The sequence below is a fragment of the Phalacrocorax carbo genome, chromosome 12 (assembly GCF_963921805.1).
Source record: "Phalacrocorax carbo chromosome 12, bPhaCar2.1, whole genome shotgun sequence".
Classification (NCBI taxonomy): Eukaryota; Metazoa; Chordata; class Aves; order Suliformes; family Phalacrocoracidae; genus Phalacrocorax; species Phalacrocorax carbo.
In genome coordinates, this window is record NC_087524.1 from 1356844 (window position 1) to 1377729 (window position 20886).

The window sequence follows — 20886 nt, forward strand, 5'->3', positions numbered from 1 at the left end:
GGAGGGGTATGTTCTCAGAATGGTGTGAGTTGAGAGAGCTTGCTGAGGAAATCTACTCTTGAGCCAGAGAGAGGAGAAGGGCTTTCTTTGAAGTCCTTCAGAAATTACAAAAATCTCCAATGCCAGACAGCTTAGGTTTGGAAAGAACTAGTGATACTTCTGTCCGGGAAGACTGAGCTGGGGAGACTTTCTTGTAGGCTGAAGCTAAATCTTACATCCTGACGTGACTGCACACAGAGTTTGTACCCTGTCCGTGTGAATTTGTTTCACATTTGTTTTAGATATCACCTGGGTTCACAGGCTGCCCTGGGACAAGAGCAAAGAGACATTTCAAAGATGACACTACAGCAGCAGAACAGGCAGCCAGCAGTTCAGTACTTGTCGTTACTCCAATATCCCTTCCTGGAGAGGGATCTGGGTGATACTAAAGAAATCTGCATGCTCCCAGCCTCTTCCTTAATTTCCTGGCCGGGGAAGATTGGGAGGCAGCACTGAGTTCCTCACCTCTCTGGTCCTTCCTGAAAGCACTGCCCAGCCCCACAGCCAACATATCATGAATCATTCATCTTTAATAGATTATGCAAATTGAGGACATCAGATCAATGAAGATCAATAACTGCAACCATTTAATTGCCAGCAAAAACATTTTAAGAATGAGCATTATCTGAAGTCCTTTCTTGGATAATGGCACCATTAATCCAAACATTGGATCCTGGCCTAAGTGTAGAGGAAAAATTCTCCGCCCCTCATCCCCTGCTGCCTTTCAGGGTGTTGAGGGTTTTTTTTTCCCTTTTCATTTCCAGTTTCTGAGTTTCCCCATCATTACCACCAGTGAACAGCTCCCAACGCTAATAGTTCTGCTTTTGTTACTCTGCACTGATTGAAATGTCGCATACAGATTGAGATGTTAGTGCTAAGTTGCCACCTGGGAATGTCAAGCTGGGTCTGAAATGAACTTTTCTCACTCTTAGATCCAGATGGATCAGATGGGGATGTTCTTGAGCTGAGCTGGGAGTGTTGTAGGGAACAGAGTGGGGATGGCACAGGGTTGGGGGCGACATGAAGAAGATTTTGTGCCTCAGCCCACAGCCTCTTCTGTGAGGCCAAATCTACCTCCTGCTGTCCTCTTGTGAGAGTCATGACCAAAGCTTGTGCAGTGTCCCCAGCCTTCGGAAATTCTGCTTCCATGTTAATGGGCTGGAATTCACCATCTTCACTTAGGCAGAAGGACTAAAAAGAACTATTTTAATGCCCCCTTTGTATCTTAAACTCTGATTTTAGGTGCCTCACCTTGACATCCAGCAATGGGGATCTGCCTTCCATGAAGGAAAGACAGTACTGCTCCACTACTGGCTTTGCCCCACCAGAGACAGGAAAGTATTTCCTGTAAGAGATGTAGATCTGCTAAATGGTAGATGGATACCAGCTGAGTCTTGTCTTGCATATGCAAATACAAAGAAGGGTGGAACAATTCTGCCACAGCTGAGCCATTTTTTTCTGGTTGGCTAAGAAACTGCATGGCTACAAGGATCCTGGATCAAGCCTGATAGCAGTAAAAGCCATGAAAAAAGTCTGGGGATGTCACACTTTGTAGACACTCCCTAAATATGCAGTTCACCTCCCCACGGTCTCCGTGCCATTTTGCAGACCTCACACTGGATCTCCTCTGTATTTGGAGTAACTGCTATTAATCCTGCCCACTCCCAAAGTTCCGGTAGCCGAAAGCTGCATGTAATAGTATGCCTTTGCTCAGTGTTTGCTGAACGAGCAATGACTGCCTGCCTCAGCCATGAGCTGCTTTGACCTCAGAGGCTATTAGCTGGGGCTTCCACAAGAAAAAGTTGAGATACAAACTCCAGTGCTCTTGATTCTGTCCCATCGAAGGATAGCTTTTTGGCCAAGAGGCAACAGCTCCTTCCCTTGCTAACAGGACTTAGACCTCTTTGTCATGAGTTATTTCTCAACTTACACTGTGAGGTTTCTAGCAGGGCCACAGCAGCTGTAGGGCAAGGGAGATATACCAGACCTGGGCAAGTCACTTGTGCCTTGCCAGCTGCTCCAGATACCCAGGAGATGTGCAGATCTCTGGTAGCTCTGTGAGCAGGGGGCCACGGCAACTAAAGCCTGAGAAGAAGGGCTGTGGCACCAGAGGATCTCCTTATGGCTCTAGACACACACAGGGCCGGCAGTCCAACACTGTATCAGGATGGCATGCCCTGTGGCCCCGGGACAAGCCTGCGCCACTCAGGACCTGCAACGTGCCATCAGAGAAGGCACGTGTGGAGCAGTTGCTGCAGAAATTGCCGTCTACTTCTGTGCATCCCAGTTCCTCTACTGTCTTGCACTTGCTCTCATTTCCTACTCTCCCAGTCACAACTGAGGGAAGGCTATGAACAAATTTCTTTTAGCAGCTGCTGCTAGAGACTCATGGGCTTAAGGAGGAAGGAGTTTAGCAGTCACAGTTCAGCAGACCTTAGTATTTCGTTTGCAAATGCCCCTTCCAAATGCCAGGGCTGAATAAAACTTGAATTGTTCTTTCTCCCCAAGATAACAAGTGTGGATCATGGGCAAGCCATGACCCTCTTGTTCTCAGACACAAAGGAAAAAATCAGTGTGTATTTGGCCATACCTGTCCTCCACCAGCATCCATCCCTAAGCCCCATCTGAGCACACAAGTTCCCGATTCACGCCTGGGTTTGCCTGTCTTTGAGTCACACCTGGGCACCTCTACGGGTACCCAAAACCACCAATATTCTGAATTCCAAGATTCTCTTGAGCCCTTACATCCTCCACAGTCTTTCTGTCTCTTTCCATGTTTGCCACAGAGGGATATTTTGCATTAGCAGAAAAAGCAGAAGCTAATGGTGATGAGGGAAATAAATAAAAAGCTTGGTTCTGCTGTTTGGTCAGGCAGCTTACCGGTCACCACTGGGTACGTCTGGGGTCCTGACACATTTGTCCCCAGGTCTGGGTTAGCAGAGGTGGATAGACTTGATTTGACTTCATCGAGACCAGGGGTCAGAGCTGGGAGGGAGTACTCATTACCCTGGGGAAGAGAGGAGAAAGACAGCTCGCTATTGATGCGCCGGGAGAAAGGAAAGGGTGTACAGATGGGGGGGAGGAAGAGGAGAGATGCAAACCCCTGCACAGATGGAAGAGGAGGAGGAGGAGGAAATGGAGAAGATGAAGTGACAAGAGGGTTGCAGGGGGGTTCCTAGGATGAGCTGGCCCACCCTCCTGTGTGCCACCGTGAAGGGGAAGAGGGGTGAAGCCGGGCGCGGGATCTGGCCCGTTATCTGTGCTTCGACTGAGCCTTCGCTCCGTGCTGTGGGGATGGGGATGGGGATGGCGGGGATGGCTGCCTGTGCCAGCCCAGGGGAGAGGAAAGGGGAAATCCACATCCCTCCTCTTGGCTGAGCAGAGGCAGGAGGTGTTTGCCCTGGTGACAAGGACAGCCAGGGCAGAAGACTGCAATGACAGGACTGGGCCAGGCGGGCTGTCGGAAGCAGCCAGTGCTGGCCCACTGTAGCCAGGCTCTCTGCTGGGTCGTCTGGCTCCCCGCCGCTGCTACCTCGGTCCTAGCTCTTTAAAAACAAACAAAGAAGCCTCATCCCCTGCCTCTGTCACTCTGTGCATTGGGGTATGAAATTGGGGAGGGGGGGAGCCACATGGCTAACAGAAGGGTGGGAGGGGGAGAGCCATTGAATCTGAAAGGGTGTCCTGTCCGAAAGGCTCTGGTAATTGCCTTTTTATTGTGGCAGCCTCCAGACCAGACGCGGGAGCTGGAGAAACCAGGAAGGCTACAAAACAGCAGGAAAAGTTGCTCTGATTAATATTACGTTAAATTAAAACTGATTTTCTGCTCTTTCTGCTCCGTTTTTTTTCCATGCACTTCCCCAACCCCCTCCCCACGTCTCCCCCTCCTCCAGCGGGCTTCCCGCACGCTGCCCCCTCCCCGCCCCTGTCCCTGCTCGGCTAGGACTGCCTAGTCATTTCCAATTCCTTCTCGTATTGATCTTCCTGTAGAAATCAGTTTTGTAATTAGCTGCAAATTAGGCCTTCTACTGGGGGTGAGCCTGCCCCCTGATTTATCACCAGAGTAATTCGCTGTGATCGGAGAGAAATTAAAATGAACTCAATTAGGCTTCGGATTTGCTTTATGGGCCCTGCTCAGAGTTTCAGGGGGAAAAATGACTGTGCTGGTGCTTAATAGTCTAATGAAAGTAAATAAAGGTTATTCATTGTAATAAACCCAGGGACTCTGGGATGAAGGGAGTCCACAGCCAGCCTCTCCTTCTCTTCCTTTGTTGGTTTATGGCTTTGGGCGGTTTAAAAAGACTTTTGATTTTCATTTTATTAAGACAAACAGCTTTTGGGATAAAAGGCCCGGGGAGCGGGGGAGTAAGGGAGAGGGGGGCAGAGCTGCAGAAGTGTGGAAAACTAGGTTGGAGATGGGAGTCAAGGCTCAGCTTTGGGGCATGAAGGAAAATGCTCCGTTAAAGCCGGAGCCTGTGGCTTGCTGGTCGCCAGCGTGATCTGAAAGTGCAGGAGTCTCTGTGTGCAGTGCTGCATGCCAGTGAACACACATGGCAGCGTCTGCATGTCCGTGGCAAGAACATGCCCGCGTACCTGCAGGTGCACGTGCAGAGGGAAAGGCGGACGTGTGGATTTAGGGAGAGCACAGTGTGCGTGTGTGCAGCAAGTTCATGAGAGGAGGTAGAGCTCATGTATACATGTGCATCATCACAGTGATCTATTTACAAGTAGAAAGTGCTGTAAGATGTAAGCGTGATCTATGTGCAATAACAGGTCAGTGTGAGAACAAGGGGTGAAGAGGGGGGACAGTGATTTTGGTGAGGAAATCTCCCTGCCATCATCCTATGGGCGCCTGGGGGTCCCCATTACCAGGCCAAGCCCTCACCTGCTCAGATTTGATGTGCTCTGATGTTTGAAAGACGTCAGGGTAAGAAGGACGCTCAAAAACTCGATCTAAAGCTTCCAGCTGCTGCTGGGTGAAAGTGTCGCCACGAAGGTGCTTCCGCAAACTGTCCACGCTGCTCTGGGAATCTCCATTGGGAACTGAGCCCTCGGATACATCTGCAGGGCACAGACAGAGAAAACAGGGAGTTAGCACCACCCTGGCTCGGATCAGCAAGGGATGCGGGGCAAGGACAGAGTGGGGCCCTCCACCTCCACCCAGGGAGCTGTGCCACTGCTGCAGGATGAGGAGGCTGCGGAAACCAGAGGGAAGCCCCCTCCTGTCTGCTGGAGGGGCCAGGCTGGTCCCGCAGGCTCTGTGGGACTCTGTGGAGAATGGTGCTCAGATCAGAGATGAGTTTCGGTTCCGCTGATTTTCAGTGTTAAAAATTGCCAAATCTCCATTGCTGAGCATAAAATGGGAGCAAACCACAGCGATTAGCATCGCTAGAAGGCTACTGGAGTGGCAGCTCACAGAAAAACTAGCGTGCTGGGGATGGGCCTGTACTGGAGAGGGCTGAGGAAGCCTGGAAGGGAGAAAGGGCTCTCTTACAGCTTGGAAGGGAGTCAGTCTCTGTTGTAGCTCCCCAGTCCCAACAGAAGTTATATCTCTGTTATGATTTTCCGCTCATCTGACTTGTCCTGTCATAGCCCAGATGAGTCTCTCATCCCCCTCAGGCAACAGGAATGTCTCTGTGTTTCACCAGACACAAGTCTTGCCCTGTGGACTGTGTCCGATGCTGGTTTCTGTTATGATCCCTGTCCCATTCTCCTACATGTAGCTCGTGATTTATCATGACATACATCTGTTATAAAACTCCCTCCAAAATGAGACAAATCTGCGTCAGTCCCCCTTCCGATCCAAACTTAATTACTGTATTACAAAACCTAGTCCTACTCAGTGGGCATTGGCATTCCTGGTAATCCGTTGTTCTTACTAGGAAAAAAGCCTTTTTCTGGTAGAAGCACCACCAGAAGTGCATCTCTGTCCCTGCAACTGCCTTCTGACACAGTCCAGTCTCACTGCAGTGCCTCCTGCCACGTTCCAGGTGTGTGTCTCTCTGTTGTGCCATCCCACGACTCTCACAGCCCACTCATCCCCTTCGAGGCGAGTCCATTATAAATGCCGTGCCCCAACCAAAGTTAATTTTAACCTGTGATAAACCATCTCATTACCCACCTGGTTTGGGGTTTTTGGGGGTTTTTTGTTTGTTTTTTTTTTTTTCCCCCCGTTATCCCCCAACTCAAATGAGGTGCATTTATCTCGGTTATAACCCCTTTTTATCTGAAGTGAGTGAGTCTCCTGCTATTAGCATCTGTCACATCCAAGGTGATTCTGTCTGTTATAACCTCCTGTCCCAGCTGAAGTGAATCTTCCTTTGTCATAATCCCTCATCTCATCTGAGGCAAGTCTGCTCATTATAATCTTCTCCAACTGTGCTGAGTATCTTTCTGCTGTCACCTCTCAGCCTAACTTTGGTGAGACTGGTTATAATCCCCTGTCTCATCCATGCTGATATACCTCCATACCCTCCATGCTGAATCTCTACCTACTGTGCTTCATCAGACACAAGTCTGGCTGTCTTATCGCCCTGTCTAACCTACGATCAGATTCTCCCTCTTACGCTGTGATTACCTTCCTGCTTTTTCACTAATATTCCTCATACTTCAGCCTTTCCTGGTGGCTTCCAGTCTGTGAATCTCAGAAACTTGCTGTCTGCCAGCAAAGTGACTGAGGGATCTGTACTGACCTTTTCCCTCCTCCATGTGACTGCCTGTGCTCGTGGGCAGACGATGTTCCCAGGAGCCTGGGGTGGCACTCACTGTGCAACAGCCAGAACCGTGCCACCCTGCCACTTTATCTTTTAGCTCATGGATGCTGCCAAGATGGGTATTTTCCTGGCACAGTTAATGCCCAGCTGCTGGCCCAGAGTTATAACTGAGCCTGCTGCCTTCTGGCTATGAGATATATCCGTTTATAGGTGATTATACGATATGATATAATCAATAGTACATTATATACAGTAACGTAGTACAGTACCACTCGCAAGACCGTAGAAAATATTACATATTGATTTGTCCCAGCCAGCAGCCTTCCCTCAAGCCTCCCCTTCTCTCTTTCTTTTCCACCCCTAGCCAGGGCAGGGCTGTTTACTGGCACTGATCCCTCACATTTTTCTCCTCTCCTTGGGCTTTTTCGCACAAGGGAAAATTCTCAAGTTCCTTAAAGCTGGAGTTCATGACAGATTTGGCTAAGAGAAAACAAAGCAAAGGCCAGGCTTGGTGGACTGCACATCATGTGTGTCAGCTCAGTCTTTGTGTTTTAGATGGACTGGGCTGTTACTACAGAGGGTGGCTTTCAGGAGGACGAGGGCAGCTTGAGGCTCATGCTCCCAATTCCAGTAGGCTTTTCTATCTGGTCCTCCCTACAGAAAGCTGGCACAGAACTCGTGGGTCCAGGCTCAGAAAAAAACCCCAAACGTATGTTTCTGTATCAGCGCTTGTCTCAAGCTGTCTGCAGCCCGTGAAGCTGGTTGCCTGTGAGGATTTTTCCACGTGTCCATCAGTGTGCATGACTGTGCACACCATGATGCTAATACACATGGGTATTTTTGCAGTAGGTCATTATTATGTTATTCTTGAGATTCTGCATCACCGTACGTGCCTGAGCAGCCATTTGTCTGTGGTGGCTGGTTTAGGCTATATTTGATTTTCAAGGATGGCAGCCCTACACGGTGTGTGGTAGTTGCCGTGAGTGGCCGGGTGTTCCTGTGTACGGTAAAACTTCCATTGATTGTCATTAAACAGGATTTTACCCATAGCAAGTTGCCCTGGGTGATTACACAGATTAGTGCACACACGCACATGTATTTGTGATTCCTGTCTGCCTGCAGAGCTCGGTGCACACCTGTCTCCCATGTGCGCACAGGCCATGCCTTTGTGTGAAGAAGCTGAAACCACAGCTTTCCCAAGTCGCTGTAGGAGTCTCTTTTCCTTCATTTATTCAGGGGCCCTTCAGATCTTGACAAATCTGTCACTCTAAATTTGCGAGAGATTATGGTGCTCTCTCCCTAGCACGGAGAGAGGTGATATATGATATCTGCTGCCCCTATTGATTGCCTGATCTGGTGGCAGAGGGCTGGCGAAATGAACTTGAAATGAACATCATGCCTCAACTCATTGTGCGTATAATACACTACTTAATCCCACATTTTTCAGCCGCTATGGAATTCAATTGATCAATCATGTCCCTCTGATAGTACTGTTTTAGGGGTTATTGCTGCTCTGCTCACTGACCTTTTTATTTATTTATTTATTTGTGGCAGCGCGTGTGTGTGTACACGCACATAAGTGCGTATGCGTATTTGGGAAACTCAGGACCGCCTGATAAGAAAGAACCTGTATAGTCAGTGGGAAATGAAAGAAAAGGATGAAGGGAGGAGAAAGGGAAGGAACGGGGTTAGATGAGAAATCAGAATGATCAAAGGAAGCAAATAAATAGGGAGAGGTGGAAAAGTTGTTAGGAGAGAGGCGATGCTTTAGTTTAGGTGGGAGTTCTGGATATGGGGGAGGGGAGCGCTCTGCCATGGCCTAGGCTTTAAAATCTGCAAAAGCAAAGCAACTTCTGACAGAGGCCTGTAGGCTACCAAGAGGTGCACCTTGTCTAAACAGCTTGCAGGAGTATTGGACTTAATAATGGTAGGGCACACAAATCCCAGCTTCATAGAGCAATAATATGAGCTGTGCATATAGATTTTACTTATGAAGTGGAGAAAGTTTCACAGAGATGATCCTGAAAGACAGATTATGTCTTGTATTGCTAACACTGAGACATTCACCGTCACAGATCATTATATTTTCTTCAAAACCAAAGGATTGTAAATCCCCTGTGTTTGTTTTCTGGTGTCAAAACCTATAAAGGATGCATTTTCATTTTTTCCCCTGAAAATTCAAGGGACAGACACTTATCTCTAGTTTTAGATCAAAGTTCCAATTCTCATCTAAGCATATAACTCTGTGAGCCGGACTATCAGGAGAAGCCTCAAATACTGTGATATACAAAATACGGGAGCTGACAATTCCGTGGGTATGAGCAAAGGTGGCAGTAGGGAGCAGAGAGGACTTCGGGGAAGAGATGGTGTCCATCAGAGGCCTGCGGGTGAAAGCAAAGGGAGGGAAAATTTGAGTTGGGAAAGACTAGCAGATCCCATGAGGAATGGCACTGTGCAGGCAACAGTCGCTTAAACTGACGAAGAGCAGTGCTAGGAATAAAAGCTTAAGTGATGGGATTTGCCAAGAGAGCAGCTCCTGGAAGGGGTGCTGTGGTGAAGCAAGGCTTCAGCTGCAGGATGAGTCTGGGGATGCCACCTGGGTAACTGCGCTAGCTGTACCGTTAGGAGGCATCATCTCTTTTGCCGGTTCCCTTTTTACTGGTGAGGGAAACTCCGTGGTTCTGTGACAGAGGGACACCTCTCTCTTTAATCAGAAGGATCTTAACAAACAGCTTGAGAGGTGAACCATGGCCTCCGTCACTGTGTCCCTCACAAGAGCACACAGTTGCTGTCAGCGTGATCAGGACCGGCCTTGCACGTGTGACAGGAGACATCTCTCCTCCCGAGGGGCTGCTGAGGGAGCGTGCACAGCCAGTGTTCAGTGTAAACCTTCAGCGCAAGGCACAAACGTGCTCCGTGGGTGTCACGGAAGTATCCTGACAGATAACAAGGGAATGCTGTGCCAGAGGACACAGGAACAACCTTAACTACATCTGACCCAAGGAACGTGCCCATTAAATAGCTCCGAAACTAAGAGATGTTCCCAGGCCTGGAAGCCACAAAGACACCGTCATGTACAAGTAGCCCAAAGCAGCGCAATACGGTTACTTTCCTGGCTACAGGTGACAGAGAGCGCCCTTGCTCAGGGTGGGATGGGGCCATCTCAACAAATAATTCAGAAGTATTGCTGACATAGGAAGACCTTTTGTGGCACAGAAATGTGAAGGAGGGTCATGAGAAGCTGTGCAGCTGGCACACAGACACGGAGATACTGTTCTTTTTTGGGGCAGGGGCTATTACTGCCCCTGTGGCATGTCTGCCCACTGCCTTGTGGGGCCCCGATCTCAGCTGGGGCCTCACAGCGCTACCAATAAAAATCACAGTCATAATAAAAGCGTATGTGACTGGCATGAGAACTGCCAGCCAGGTGACACAGCAGAACCCATCTGATTGTCAAAGCCTCCAAGGGAAGCGCGTCTGTCTCACAGAGCAGCGCTGAGCCGGCTGCTGAAATGCCATCCCTCTGTGCCAGCGAGGCGACCCTGTCCTCTCCCGCAGCCTGCCTTTGTCACCGTCCCCGCTGGGCTGCCTAGCCCAGAGCAGCCCTGTTCCGCTCGCCAGGCGCGCTCAGTTACGTGTGCTGCCCTTTCCCAAGTCACCCTTTGTGTTAAGACTGCTCTTTCCCTTTATCCGATTCCCTTCTCTTTTTTCCCCCTCTGATGTGTTCCTGTGTCCCCACGCAGCCCGGGCCTGTCACGCAGCTCTCCTGGACGTCCCGGGGGGCCTTTCCCCGCGCTGCCAGTTGTTGCAGTTTCAAACTCAATTGTTCTCCTCGGTACTGAGGCAAATGGAGTCATTAATTACCTTCTATCGGCTGGGCCGAGTTCAGAACGCGATCGATAGCCAGCGCTTGTCATTCACGGCAGCCAGCCCTGCGCGCACCCTCACGCTGCATTCGGCGCGGGCCCAGGAAGGAGCCCGGCGCTACCAGACCTGGGCTTCAAACCCTGGCATCGAGCTTCTGCTGGGAATAGCGGACCGCCTGCATCTGCGTCTGGGCCGACCCCCAACCGAGGGAGAGATCAGGGACAAAGGGCTGGGGGAGCTGAGGGAGCAGATCACACATTTCCACGTGGTCAGAAGTGTCTGGTACTGGTGTCCTGGTCTGCACAAGCTGGTCCAGTCTGGCTATCACGATATTTCTAGAGACTCCATTTGCATCCTCAATGATTATCAGGCTAATACTGTATTCCCCACAGCAGGGACAAGGGCAACGGCTGGCGGCACGGATGTGGCAATCTTTTCACCTGTGTAACTGGCCTTACTCAGTAGGGTTTGGAAAAGAAAGTCTGTAAAGGTTGGTTTACGTTTCCTTCCAGAATAATTTTTGCAGCATTTTGGGCAGTGTGAAAAAAAGGCATCATCTCTAGACGGTCCAGTTCTGTATTTCAGCACGTAGTAGTGCTGCAAGGACTGTCAGGGCTTTGATTGTGATAACTGAACCTCATCTGAGAAAGATGAACCTCACATTCAGGTGGAAAGGACCCCAAGTGAGTGCAGGATAGAGATGACAGAGCGTGGAAGGGCCTGGCAAGGTCCTGCAGCACATAGAGAAGAAATGTTATCAGGGATCTACACTGTGATAGTGAAAGAAGATACAAGTTCAGGTCATGTAGAGTAACCTGCAGAAATAGGGATAGTGGGAGATGAGCGCTGGAGGAATATCACCTCAGGGAAGTGTGTCAGCCTTCTGAACTCTGCAGTTGTTCAGATTCCTGTGTCCATTTGCCTCAAGAGAATCCACAAGCCTGAATCGGAATGTGCTAATTGATGGTACTGTGCTGGTCCACGTGTCTCTGTAATTTAAGTGTTTCAGCGACACATAAACTATGTGTATCTCTTACTTACATACCTAGGCTCAGAGCAGAAAGTCTCAGAAACAAAGGGATTTTATGTTTTGAAATGAAAGTATAGCTCAGATGAGGAATCGGTGAGCAAGGAAGGCTGCTCATGCAAGGAAGCGAGCATGCCTGACCGAGGAAGAGTGAGGCATGTGCCGGTGCCTGACAGCTGGGGGATGCAGTGCTTTTAACACAGGGATTGTGTACGACAGAGTACCTCAGATGAAGCAGGGATGGGCAGTGCAACTTTAATGCAGGACTTACATGAGCAAAATGGCAATGCTCAATGATAATGTAAATGAAATGAATTGTGTGTGCAAATGTGTAATGAACTGTGTACTCAGATCTGTCTTGGATTATCATGGGAGCATGCAAATGTGCATTTAAGGAAGTGAGTGTGTGTATGCCTATGAAAATCATATGTATTTACTACAGCTTCTAAGTGTATGATTGCAGATTCGGCCCAAAGCATCTGGGAAACTAAGTCTGTACAGACTTCGGTTTGTGCATTAGATAGTAATAATCAGCACATCCAGCCTTACTGAATACACCAGTAAAGGCCTTTCCAGGTGTTAGGCTGCAAGCAGTACTGCCTGTACTACAGCGTGTGTGAGTGCCAGGTGAGGCGTTAGCCTGGGTAGTCAAAGCTGGTGGCTTCTGTGCGAGCAGTCACTGTGGCTTTGTGACCTTCGGGTGTGCTGGGGTGAGTGCACCCATTCTGCTCTCAGCCAGGCTATTGCAAGTCCACAATTCCCTTACCTCAGAAGAGGCAGTGGGGATTTACACCATTGTAATGAGGGACAGAGCGTAGGTCCGATATCTCTTTACTAGCGCTATTAGGCGTGACTGTTAGCCAGGTAGAAACGCAGCTGCCTCCAGGACCCAGTACACTTGCTTTGTTTATGTTGGTGGAGTAGCAAGCAGCACTGTCACACAGTGGGCCAGATCCTCTAGTTAGTATAAATCTGTAAGCCTCTGGCATTCAGTGGTTATGTTGATTTACACATCCTGAAAGTTATCAGAAGGGTTATCCTGATTTATGCTGCTGTGGTGTCCACAACATTGCCTTTAGTGCGGAGCCCTCAGGGAGAGCTGCTGCAGCAGGCGAGCAGGGCACCTGGAGCTACGCAGAAGATGTTCTTAGCATCATTGGCATGACTTAGCTCCCTCCTCTCGCCTTCCTAGGCCCATTTGTTGGGGAGCCACTTCTTGGCAGGATCCCCCTTGGTGAGCACATAAAAAAGGGTGGCTTTTGTTAGCTCCAAAGGACAGAAGCAACGCAAAAAATTACATTGCATGCAGCCCTAACTATGCTTGTTTAGAGAAACTGCTTGCATTTATGAAGTCTTTGGTGCGGAAAGCAGGGTTGCAAATGACTGCATCAGAGCGACAGTAAAGGCCATTAATTTCCTGTTATGTTTTCCTGTGTTGGGGGCTTTATTAATTTAATTTTACACTGTCGAACAACAGCGAGCGCTGACACCGCCACACTCGGAGGGTTTTTTTTTTTTTTCCTCGAGCAGTGCTTTGCCTGACATGCAAATCAACACTGCTATCAGGATTGCTAGAGACAAGGGAGGGAGCACAGAGCTGGGCTGTCCCCATCCAGCCCCATCTCCCAATTTCTGGGAGATCCCTGAGATTCCAGTAGACCGTACGGGCACCTGAGAGGCCACCAGCACTAGGGCTCAGCAGATCTGGATCAGGCCATGGACACCTCTAATGTAGAGTGTAGAAAATAAGAATTCCTCTTTAGTCTGCTGGGTTTCATTGGCTTGGTCCCCCGCTAACATGGCTCTTAACACCTCCTTTCCTTCCATTTCCCTTGCTCTAGACTCTCCCTTCCTTTCATTCCACCTTATTTTCCCCTCATATACACTTTACCAAGTCAAAGAAGGTTGTGCCTGCCCCTGAGCCAGATGCTAGTGAATCACGTTATTGGAAGCCCTTCTGAGTCAGCACTAAACCAGTGCTCAGGCAGAGTGTTTCTAGAGCTGCCATTTTTGACGTGCCATAAAACAAAGGCTCCAATCACTCAGAGTCATTAAAATTCCCATGGCATTTTTTGCAAGAGTGCAGACATTAACCTGGCTGTCCTGAACAAAATCCAGCCTGAGTGATTGCCCACAGCATATCTTAATTCTCCTGTGGTTTCATTTGGACATGGCACAGCAAAATTTCACTGTTGATGCTCTGTATTTTCAACATCTGCCATGGTCCACCCGAGAGTCAGCCACATTTCAGTAGTAAATGAGATCTTCAGAACGGGAAGGTTAATAAACAATGTATTATACAGGACGGGTAATTGCAAAATGCCATGCAATGAAAGAGCTACAGGCTTGCAATATGCTGCAATCTGCTTGGACTGTCACCATGCAAACTCTTTTTTGAATGCTCATTCCTATAATAACTGTAAAGCATTAGTAGAGTAATTTGGAATCTTTCTGCATGAACTCATGTAAAGGCCCTTACTGGTATACGAAGGATCCTATACTGATATGACCTCTATAAGATGTACGTCAGAGATATGTTCCAAACTGCAAGAGGTAGTCCCCAAACAAGAGGGGGGCCGGTCATGGGTAGCAATCAGTTTCACGAACAAGAGAGGGTTGTACAGACAAGAGCCGTAAGTATCTTTGAGGATTAGCTAGTAGGTTATTTTTTTAATTTGCTGAGATTTCGTGAAGTTGTCCCAAACTCTGGGATAGTTCTGATCTGCTTGCAAGGTCAACTCTCTTGTTCAAGGCCTACCTCTTCCCACACTAGATGCCAAAAGCCAAAGCAAAAAAACAACAGCTCCTTTGGGAAACCAAGCACGGAAGCGTACCTGTCCTTTATGACAGCCTTTTCTAAAGCATGTAAAAGAGGACTAGAAGGATTCAATACTTGATGGACTTTTCATACACAATAACCACCTCATTAAGGTTTAATCAGATGCCTACAAACCTGTTCTGACACAGAAACCCTAGCTTACATGCAGAATAACACCTCTAAGCTCCCAAAAACGCAGAGCCAGTGAGAGAAAGAAATCCTGACCTACTCCACATCCAAATGGAAACAGTGATACCCATGACCTAGCTCCTGGTCTGGCACTGTGCTCATATGTGTTTTTCTGTAGCTGTTGACCTGTGTGGGAAGAGGTCTTTGTACCTTGAACCTGATAGGATCTAAGCAGAAGGATGCTTGGATGGATGAGGGAAAAGCAAAGGAGAAATGTGGACCTAGGGGTTATTTTTAGGCCCTTTGACAAAACTCTTTTTAAAGGGCCGTAAAATGGGCATGAATTGCATTTGGCACCTATTCAAAATCTCCTTTATTTTGTCTGATTGACGCATGGAAAAATCACCTTCAAAGAATTATGGATGGAGACAGACAGAAGACAGACAGACATGTATGCTATGTCTCAATAGATAGGTATCTGTAACTGTTTCAGGCCATCAAGCGTTAACAGACTTGTCCTGCGTATGCAAGGTCTTAGAGCTTCACCTAGCCCCTGCAGGCCAACACAAAATGCTGTTCGTCTCAGGTCTTACTTGGCAGCCGCAGAGGTAGCTGAAGGAAATCCAATATCCCCTGAAAGGGTCTTAAAATGTTCACAAACTGTATTTTTCTTTAATACAAGTTCTTGTGGCAAAATGAAGCACACTGGTTTTTCTCTCTCCCTCCCCTCCACTCTAGTCGCCTCCCTGCCCCTCATCTATCCCGCCAGGATTCTCACGGGTCTAATCACTTGGTAAGATCTTGCTGTTTCCCCCTGGGATCCAGTGAAACAAGGCTAGAGGATCTGATGCTATCACTTAGGGAAGCAAAGAGCTCCTGCTTTCCCTCCAGGCAGCAGCAGCCCCCATTTTGGGAGGAGAAGGGGTTTCTCTCTGGCCTTGACTGAGAACAAGGTGCTTAGTGCTTCCCTTCAGCACAAGAAGACACCCCTCTATAGGAATGATTTCCATCTGTGAACGGCAAGCGATGCTTAATATTACATTGACGTAGACTTGGGAGGGCAGACATAGCCAAATTAGGAGCTAATTGGTGCACTGGGGATTGACTGTTGGGCCCCCTTGGCTGCTGGGATGTGATCAGAAAGAGAGAGAAAGAAAGGGAGAGAGCAGGAGCCGTCCTCCGCCAACGCCTCTCTAAAGGTTGGGATTCCTGAGGCCGCTGCTGTCTAGTGCTGTCAAGGTCAGCAGGTTCAGGTTCACTGAACGGTCAGGATGGTTTGAATTACTGGCACTGCCTGCCGATTCCTCCGCTGATCGTGATCCGTCTTCCAGCGCCGGCTGCGGGATGCTGCTCCCCGGCCATGTGCTGCGCTCCGTGTGGGGCACAGGGAATGTCAGAGAGGCAGATGCTCTTGTTAAGAAGATAAGTTTTTGGGAAGATTTAAGGAGCCAAGGCAATGCCAAAGGAAGGCACATACTCCATGCGCTGAGCACGTGGAGGCCGGGCTTCCAGAAACAGCAGTTCTGGTCCGTTTTTCTTTTACCTGGAGAACTGTCCCCTGCAAGCTTCTGCCTTTCATGGAAGTTAGAGGAATGGCTTGAATGGGGCCTGTCAAACCCTTTTGGGATGAAAAACCCATTGGTGAAGATTTCTGTCCAATTCTGTATAGGTAGAATGCTTAGTGAGCAAAGACTAATGCGCAAATCACTATGTAAAACACACTGCTAGGATGTTTTCTCCCCAGACACCCGTAGCTGTGTGACCAGGCTAAAGGGCAGGGGTAGTCAGGCGTGTTCCTGCAACGTCATCTGCAGAGAGCACCAGGAGGTGCTTAGAAAGCTGCCTGCCAGTGTGCACCCCAGCAGGCGGGCTTGGAGCCACTGAAAGGGGCCTCACCAGAGCAGGTGGGGAGGGGCCGTGACTGCAGGGGTGTGAGTACGCACAGGCAGGCTGCTGGTGTCACAGGCGTGTGCCTGGGGTGGCATCCGCACGCGGCCGAGCGCCTGTGTGTATGTGTATACTGTACACGTGTGCTGTACGAGCATCCATAGCAGCACTGATAGCAGAAGTAAGCATGTGAGAAAGAGCATGGCAGGAGAGATCAACGAAAGGGAATCAGAAGAGGATTGGGCGCCGTGTGGAAGTAGCGTGCAGTGTTCGCCTTTGACAAGAATGTCTCCACATGCACCACTGACTGGCTTTCAGTGGAGCTGCACTACAGAGGAACCCAGCCCTCTCAGTCCACAAGCTAGAGTGCTTATTTTTGCTTCTTGTTCTGAAGTTTGTTGTGTACCTCTGAGTCATTTAGCTCCTGGGTGCAGCCAGCTACATCTGCCTATAGCTATGTGTACGTAGCTTTCGTACTCACGCCTCTGCATCTGCCTACCACATACATTTCTACACCTGGAGGAAACTCAGGGTAAGGCTGAGAATGGAGCTGCAAGGGGCTGCCTATACCCGGTGCCTATACCTGAGGCCTCTTGCACCGCACCCTCAGCGCTCACCAAGACACCAAGGAAGTGATCAGGGTTAATGTCATGCAATCGCCTCTGTAAAAGCAAAGCCCCATCTCCTCTAAGCTCAGCACAGGTACTCTAAGGAGGTTCTCTGTGTGGCCTCGTGCCTGTGCATTAGGAAGTACGTCATGCCTACCATCACTCTGCTTGTGCTTCCTCTCCCTGTTCCCTCTTCCACTGCAGAGCAATGGGCTCTGGCAAGAAGGGTCAGGGCCAGTGCCCAGTATCGCGCCGGTTTACATTAATGAGATACACACAGTGTAATCCAGCAATGGAGTCAGCTCTACAAAAGGAGGTAATAGCAGGCTGCCATGAACAGAGCAGCTCAGGTAATTGGTTTATCTATCTAGAAGCAGTAGTAGCAATCTCTGCACAGACAGAGTAGCAGTAAAGTCTCTTCCTTAAGGCTATTTCCTTTGTCTTTTCAATTGCTTGCACATCCATGTGAGATAGAGAGAGAGAGCGAGGAAGAGAGAGAGAGCTAGAGAGAGAGAGGGAGAAATGTTAATTTGTGAATTAATGGCTTTTCTCAGCGGAATTGTAAATTCAAATGTCACCTCACAGGGTGACACTAGGCTGGGCTGCTGAAGAAGCAATGATAAGATCCCCCCCATCCCCATGCCGACATATACCCATGCCCCTCCCCTCCCTGAAAGATAGCTGTGGAGTGGAACATGCTACTTTTAATTTGCAATAACACCACAGCAGAGGGATGCAAGAATGACTGCTTTCCGACCCTCCCTTCCACAACAAGCCGGGCCACATCTTTCCCTTTCCACCTCTACCTCCTTCCACCTCCTCTTCAACCCCTCCCATTTTAAACTGAGTCCAAGACAACACATTATCTGAACTCCCCCCACCCCAAACTAATCAAAGGATGAGCTAAGGGAGGGCTCTTTAGAACGGATGCCTCTGCAACCCTCTCCTCTCCTGCAATAATCAGGTGAATTAATGACCCTGAAGTTAAAGTGAGCGCTGATACTCAGGCGTTGTGCAGTGTAGGGGAGAAAGCCTTCATTGTTTTCGAGCAGGAGGCGGGCAGCAGCAAGGGAGATTCATGGATGGAGATTGAATATGCAATTTTCTTTCACCTTGCCAAGAGCTGCCCCTGGGCTGTGCCTGGCCTAAATTTTTTTTTCCTCTTGCCATCTCTGCCTTATCCGGCCCTCCCACCTCCCTTCCATTCTTTCCAGAAAATTACCTTCAAAATTGATTTCCACTTTTACAAACAAATATAATGGGAACATGAGGGGGAAAAAAAAATCTTGGGCTGTGATGAATTAGGGCTGTCAGGTGCTTCCAAGTCTCCTTTGTTTTTGTTTTACTGCCCGTTAGGTTCTTTGTTTTTCCAGCAACTGGGAATAGTGCCCCTGCCCACGCAGTCCCTACGGTCCATGGCTACCGTCACAGGATATGTCCATCACCTGATGTCATCACTGTGTTATCCGTGCTCTCCATCACTGTGATGCAAACGGCCACTGCTAACAGGCTGCCTCACCCCTTCACACCAGGAGGCAACTGATCTCCTCATGGAGACACTATGTCCCGCAGCGCCAGTCACCTGGCCTCTACAGCCACTGGCCAGGTCCATTAATTTGCCTCTGATCTCCTTCATCCTGCTCCTCCTGTTCTCCTTTGCCTTATTCAGCTGATGTGTGATAAAGGTTTCCCAGCCCTCCCTGTTCTGGTGGATCAGCCTGGGTCATCAGCATGTCACCTTGATCCCTGTTGTGCCTCAGTGCCATGTGGCCTTGATTCCATAGCAGCATTGCCCTTAGGTCTCATTGCCGTGTCACTTGACCCCCAAACAGTCTCATCCCTATCTCCCACTGTTGTGGCACCCTGATCCACTCTTATACCAGTCACCAACAACCCTGTAAAATACCATTTGCCTGCACATTGCCAGCTATTCCTGATCCCTTTTGCAGTTTATTGTGTCATCCACAGTGCACTGACCTGGGTTCCTCATGGATCCAGGCACCACATTCCCTCTGACCCCCACACTCTTTACATCCCTGAAAAAATGGAAGAGTCACCTCCCTGAGTGCAGGCAGACCCAGTGCACAACTCGTCTAGAGTGAGCAAGGAGATCCAGAGGGAGGCAGGCACCAGCAAAGCTAGGGAGCAGCCTCTGCCCAGGTGGACACGCAGAGCAGGCAGAGGCGCTGGGAGGAGTTGTAGCTGCCTGACTCCTGCTGACACATCAGCTGCCACAACCCCTCCCAGGAATGAGTCAAAAAGTGGAAGGAGAAGATCTAAACACAAACTACAGACCCATAAATAAACAGTCAGACAAGCACACATTCATGGCACTCACACAAATAAAGAAAAGCTCTATGCGTAAGTAAGACTCACAAAACGTAGCCAACAACATTTAGAGACACAAGAATGCGAGCTGGGACACAAGGAGGTACTAATGCGGGTGCATGTCAATTAAATGTAATTTCTGAATAAACAAATAACTTACAAAAATATACATACACTAACTAAACAAAAACCTGGAACCCAAAAGTGATTTCCTTAAATTCACATATACAAAATTAAATCATGTAAACAAATACAAACTATTTACATAAATAAACAACCTTCACACAGGCAAGAACAACCGATATATATATATACAACATACACACAAATATATAACCCCAATGCAAATACACATCTGTACAAACTATATACAGAAGTGCACAGCACTAACAGGCTACATATTCATATCCAGCAACCACAAAGATACAGTGATACTCCAAGTATGTAACAACACATACGCACAGAATATAGATACAAATATACAACATTCACGTATATGCTCAAAATGTGAATACAAATACCTGACGTTCATAGAAATACATTGCACTAGTACTGAGCCATACAAGCCCAGGCATCCATATGATCCACAGTATGCATTCTCCTACTAGGCAATATTACACACAGCTTAACATAAACATTTTCCAGGTCTCCATAGGCATGCACAAAAATACGGGTCCAACCTGCCACTCACCCCAGTACATAAGCACAGATAAGTAGAAACCAGTGCTCCTAACACAGAAATACAGAAAACACACGGGCGTGCATTCCTAGAGACACAAATATGCAGAGATGCACACAAATAGAGCTGAAGCCAGACCAGCTTGTCTTCAGATAGTACCAAACCCTGCCAAACTAAGCAGCACTCAAGCTTTAGAAGCAGAGCATTCTGTCCAAACTGCTTTCTGTGATGTAAGCTATTAACTCTCCCGTACCTGAAGCCCTCCTGAGCAACGCGTACCCCCCAGGCCCTCAGGGTGTGCGCAGACACACACACTCGCGCTGGCTCTGTCGCTTACAGACTGACCTCCGGAGTCATGGTGCAACAGCCCACATTTCTGGCAGTGCTGTGCTGCTTATTCATTGTCCTCTCCTTTATCCAGTTTCCCCCTCCTCTCTTTTTCCACACATACTCTCCCTTTTCTGACCATCCTCCCGTAGTTTGTTTAGAGAGGTGCAGGTTGAGTAGCAGGTGCCTTTCTTATGTCCTCCTAGGAGTCTCACCAGCCAAAGACCCTCAGCAGGGAGAGGTGGGTGGCTGCTGAGAATAAACTCCCTCTCCAGTTTACATTTTCATCTAGAATGGGGGGAGCGTTACCTACACTTGCGTGTATAGACACGATGAGCACGTCCCCTGCGACCGCTGTGTGCAGTGATACACCATTGCTGCAAGGTGATAGCCACTGGAAGCTCAGCCACACCGCGTGAAACAACACAGTCCCAGGGAAAGTAGGAGGGAGACACTATGAGAGTGTG

The 20886-nt window shown here is 48.7% G+C and overlaps 1 protein-coding gene and 1 long non-coding RNA gene across 9 annotated transcripts in view; one reads left to right on the forward strand and one right to left on the reverse strand.

The window, feature by feature from the left end:
• The window catches only part of LOC135315463 (uncharacterized), a 295947-nt gene that overhangs the window by 135417 nt on the left and 139644 nt on the right, over positions 1–20886 (forward strand). The window lies entirely within an intron of this gene.
• The window catches only part of PAX2 (paired box 2), a 102384-nt gene that overhangs the window by 26105 nt on the left and 55393 nt on the right, over positions 1–20886 (reverse strand). For all 8 annotated transcript variants that reach the window (XM_064463680.1, XM_064463679.1, XM_064463685.1 and 5 more), the window contains 2 exons: positions 4922–5097; positions 2920–3046 (listed from right to left, as the gene is read on the reverse strand). In XM_064463680.1, coding sequence (XP_064319750.1) covers positions 2920–3046; positions 4922–5097 — 303 coding nt within the window. The remainder of the gene's footprint in view (positions 1–2919; positions 3047–4921; positions 5098–20886) is intronic.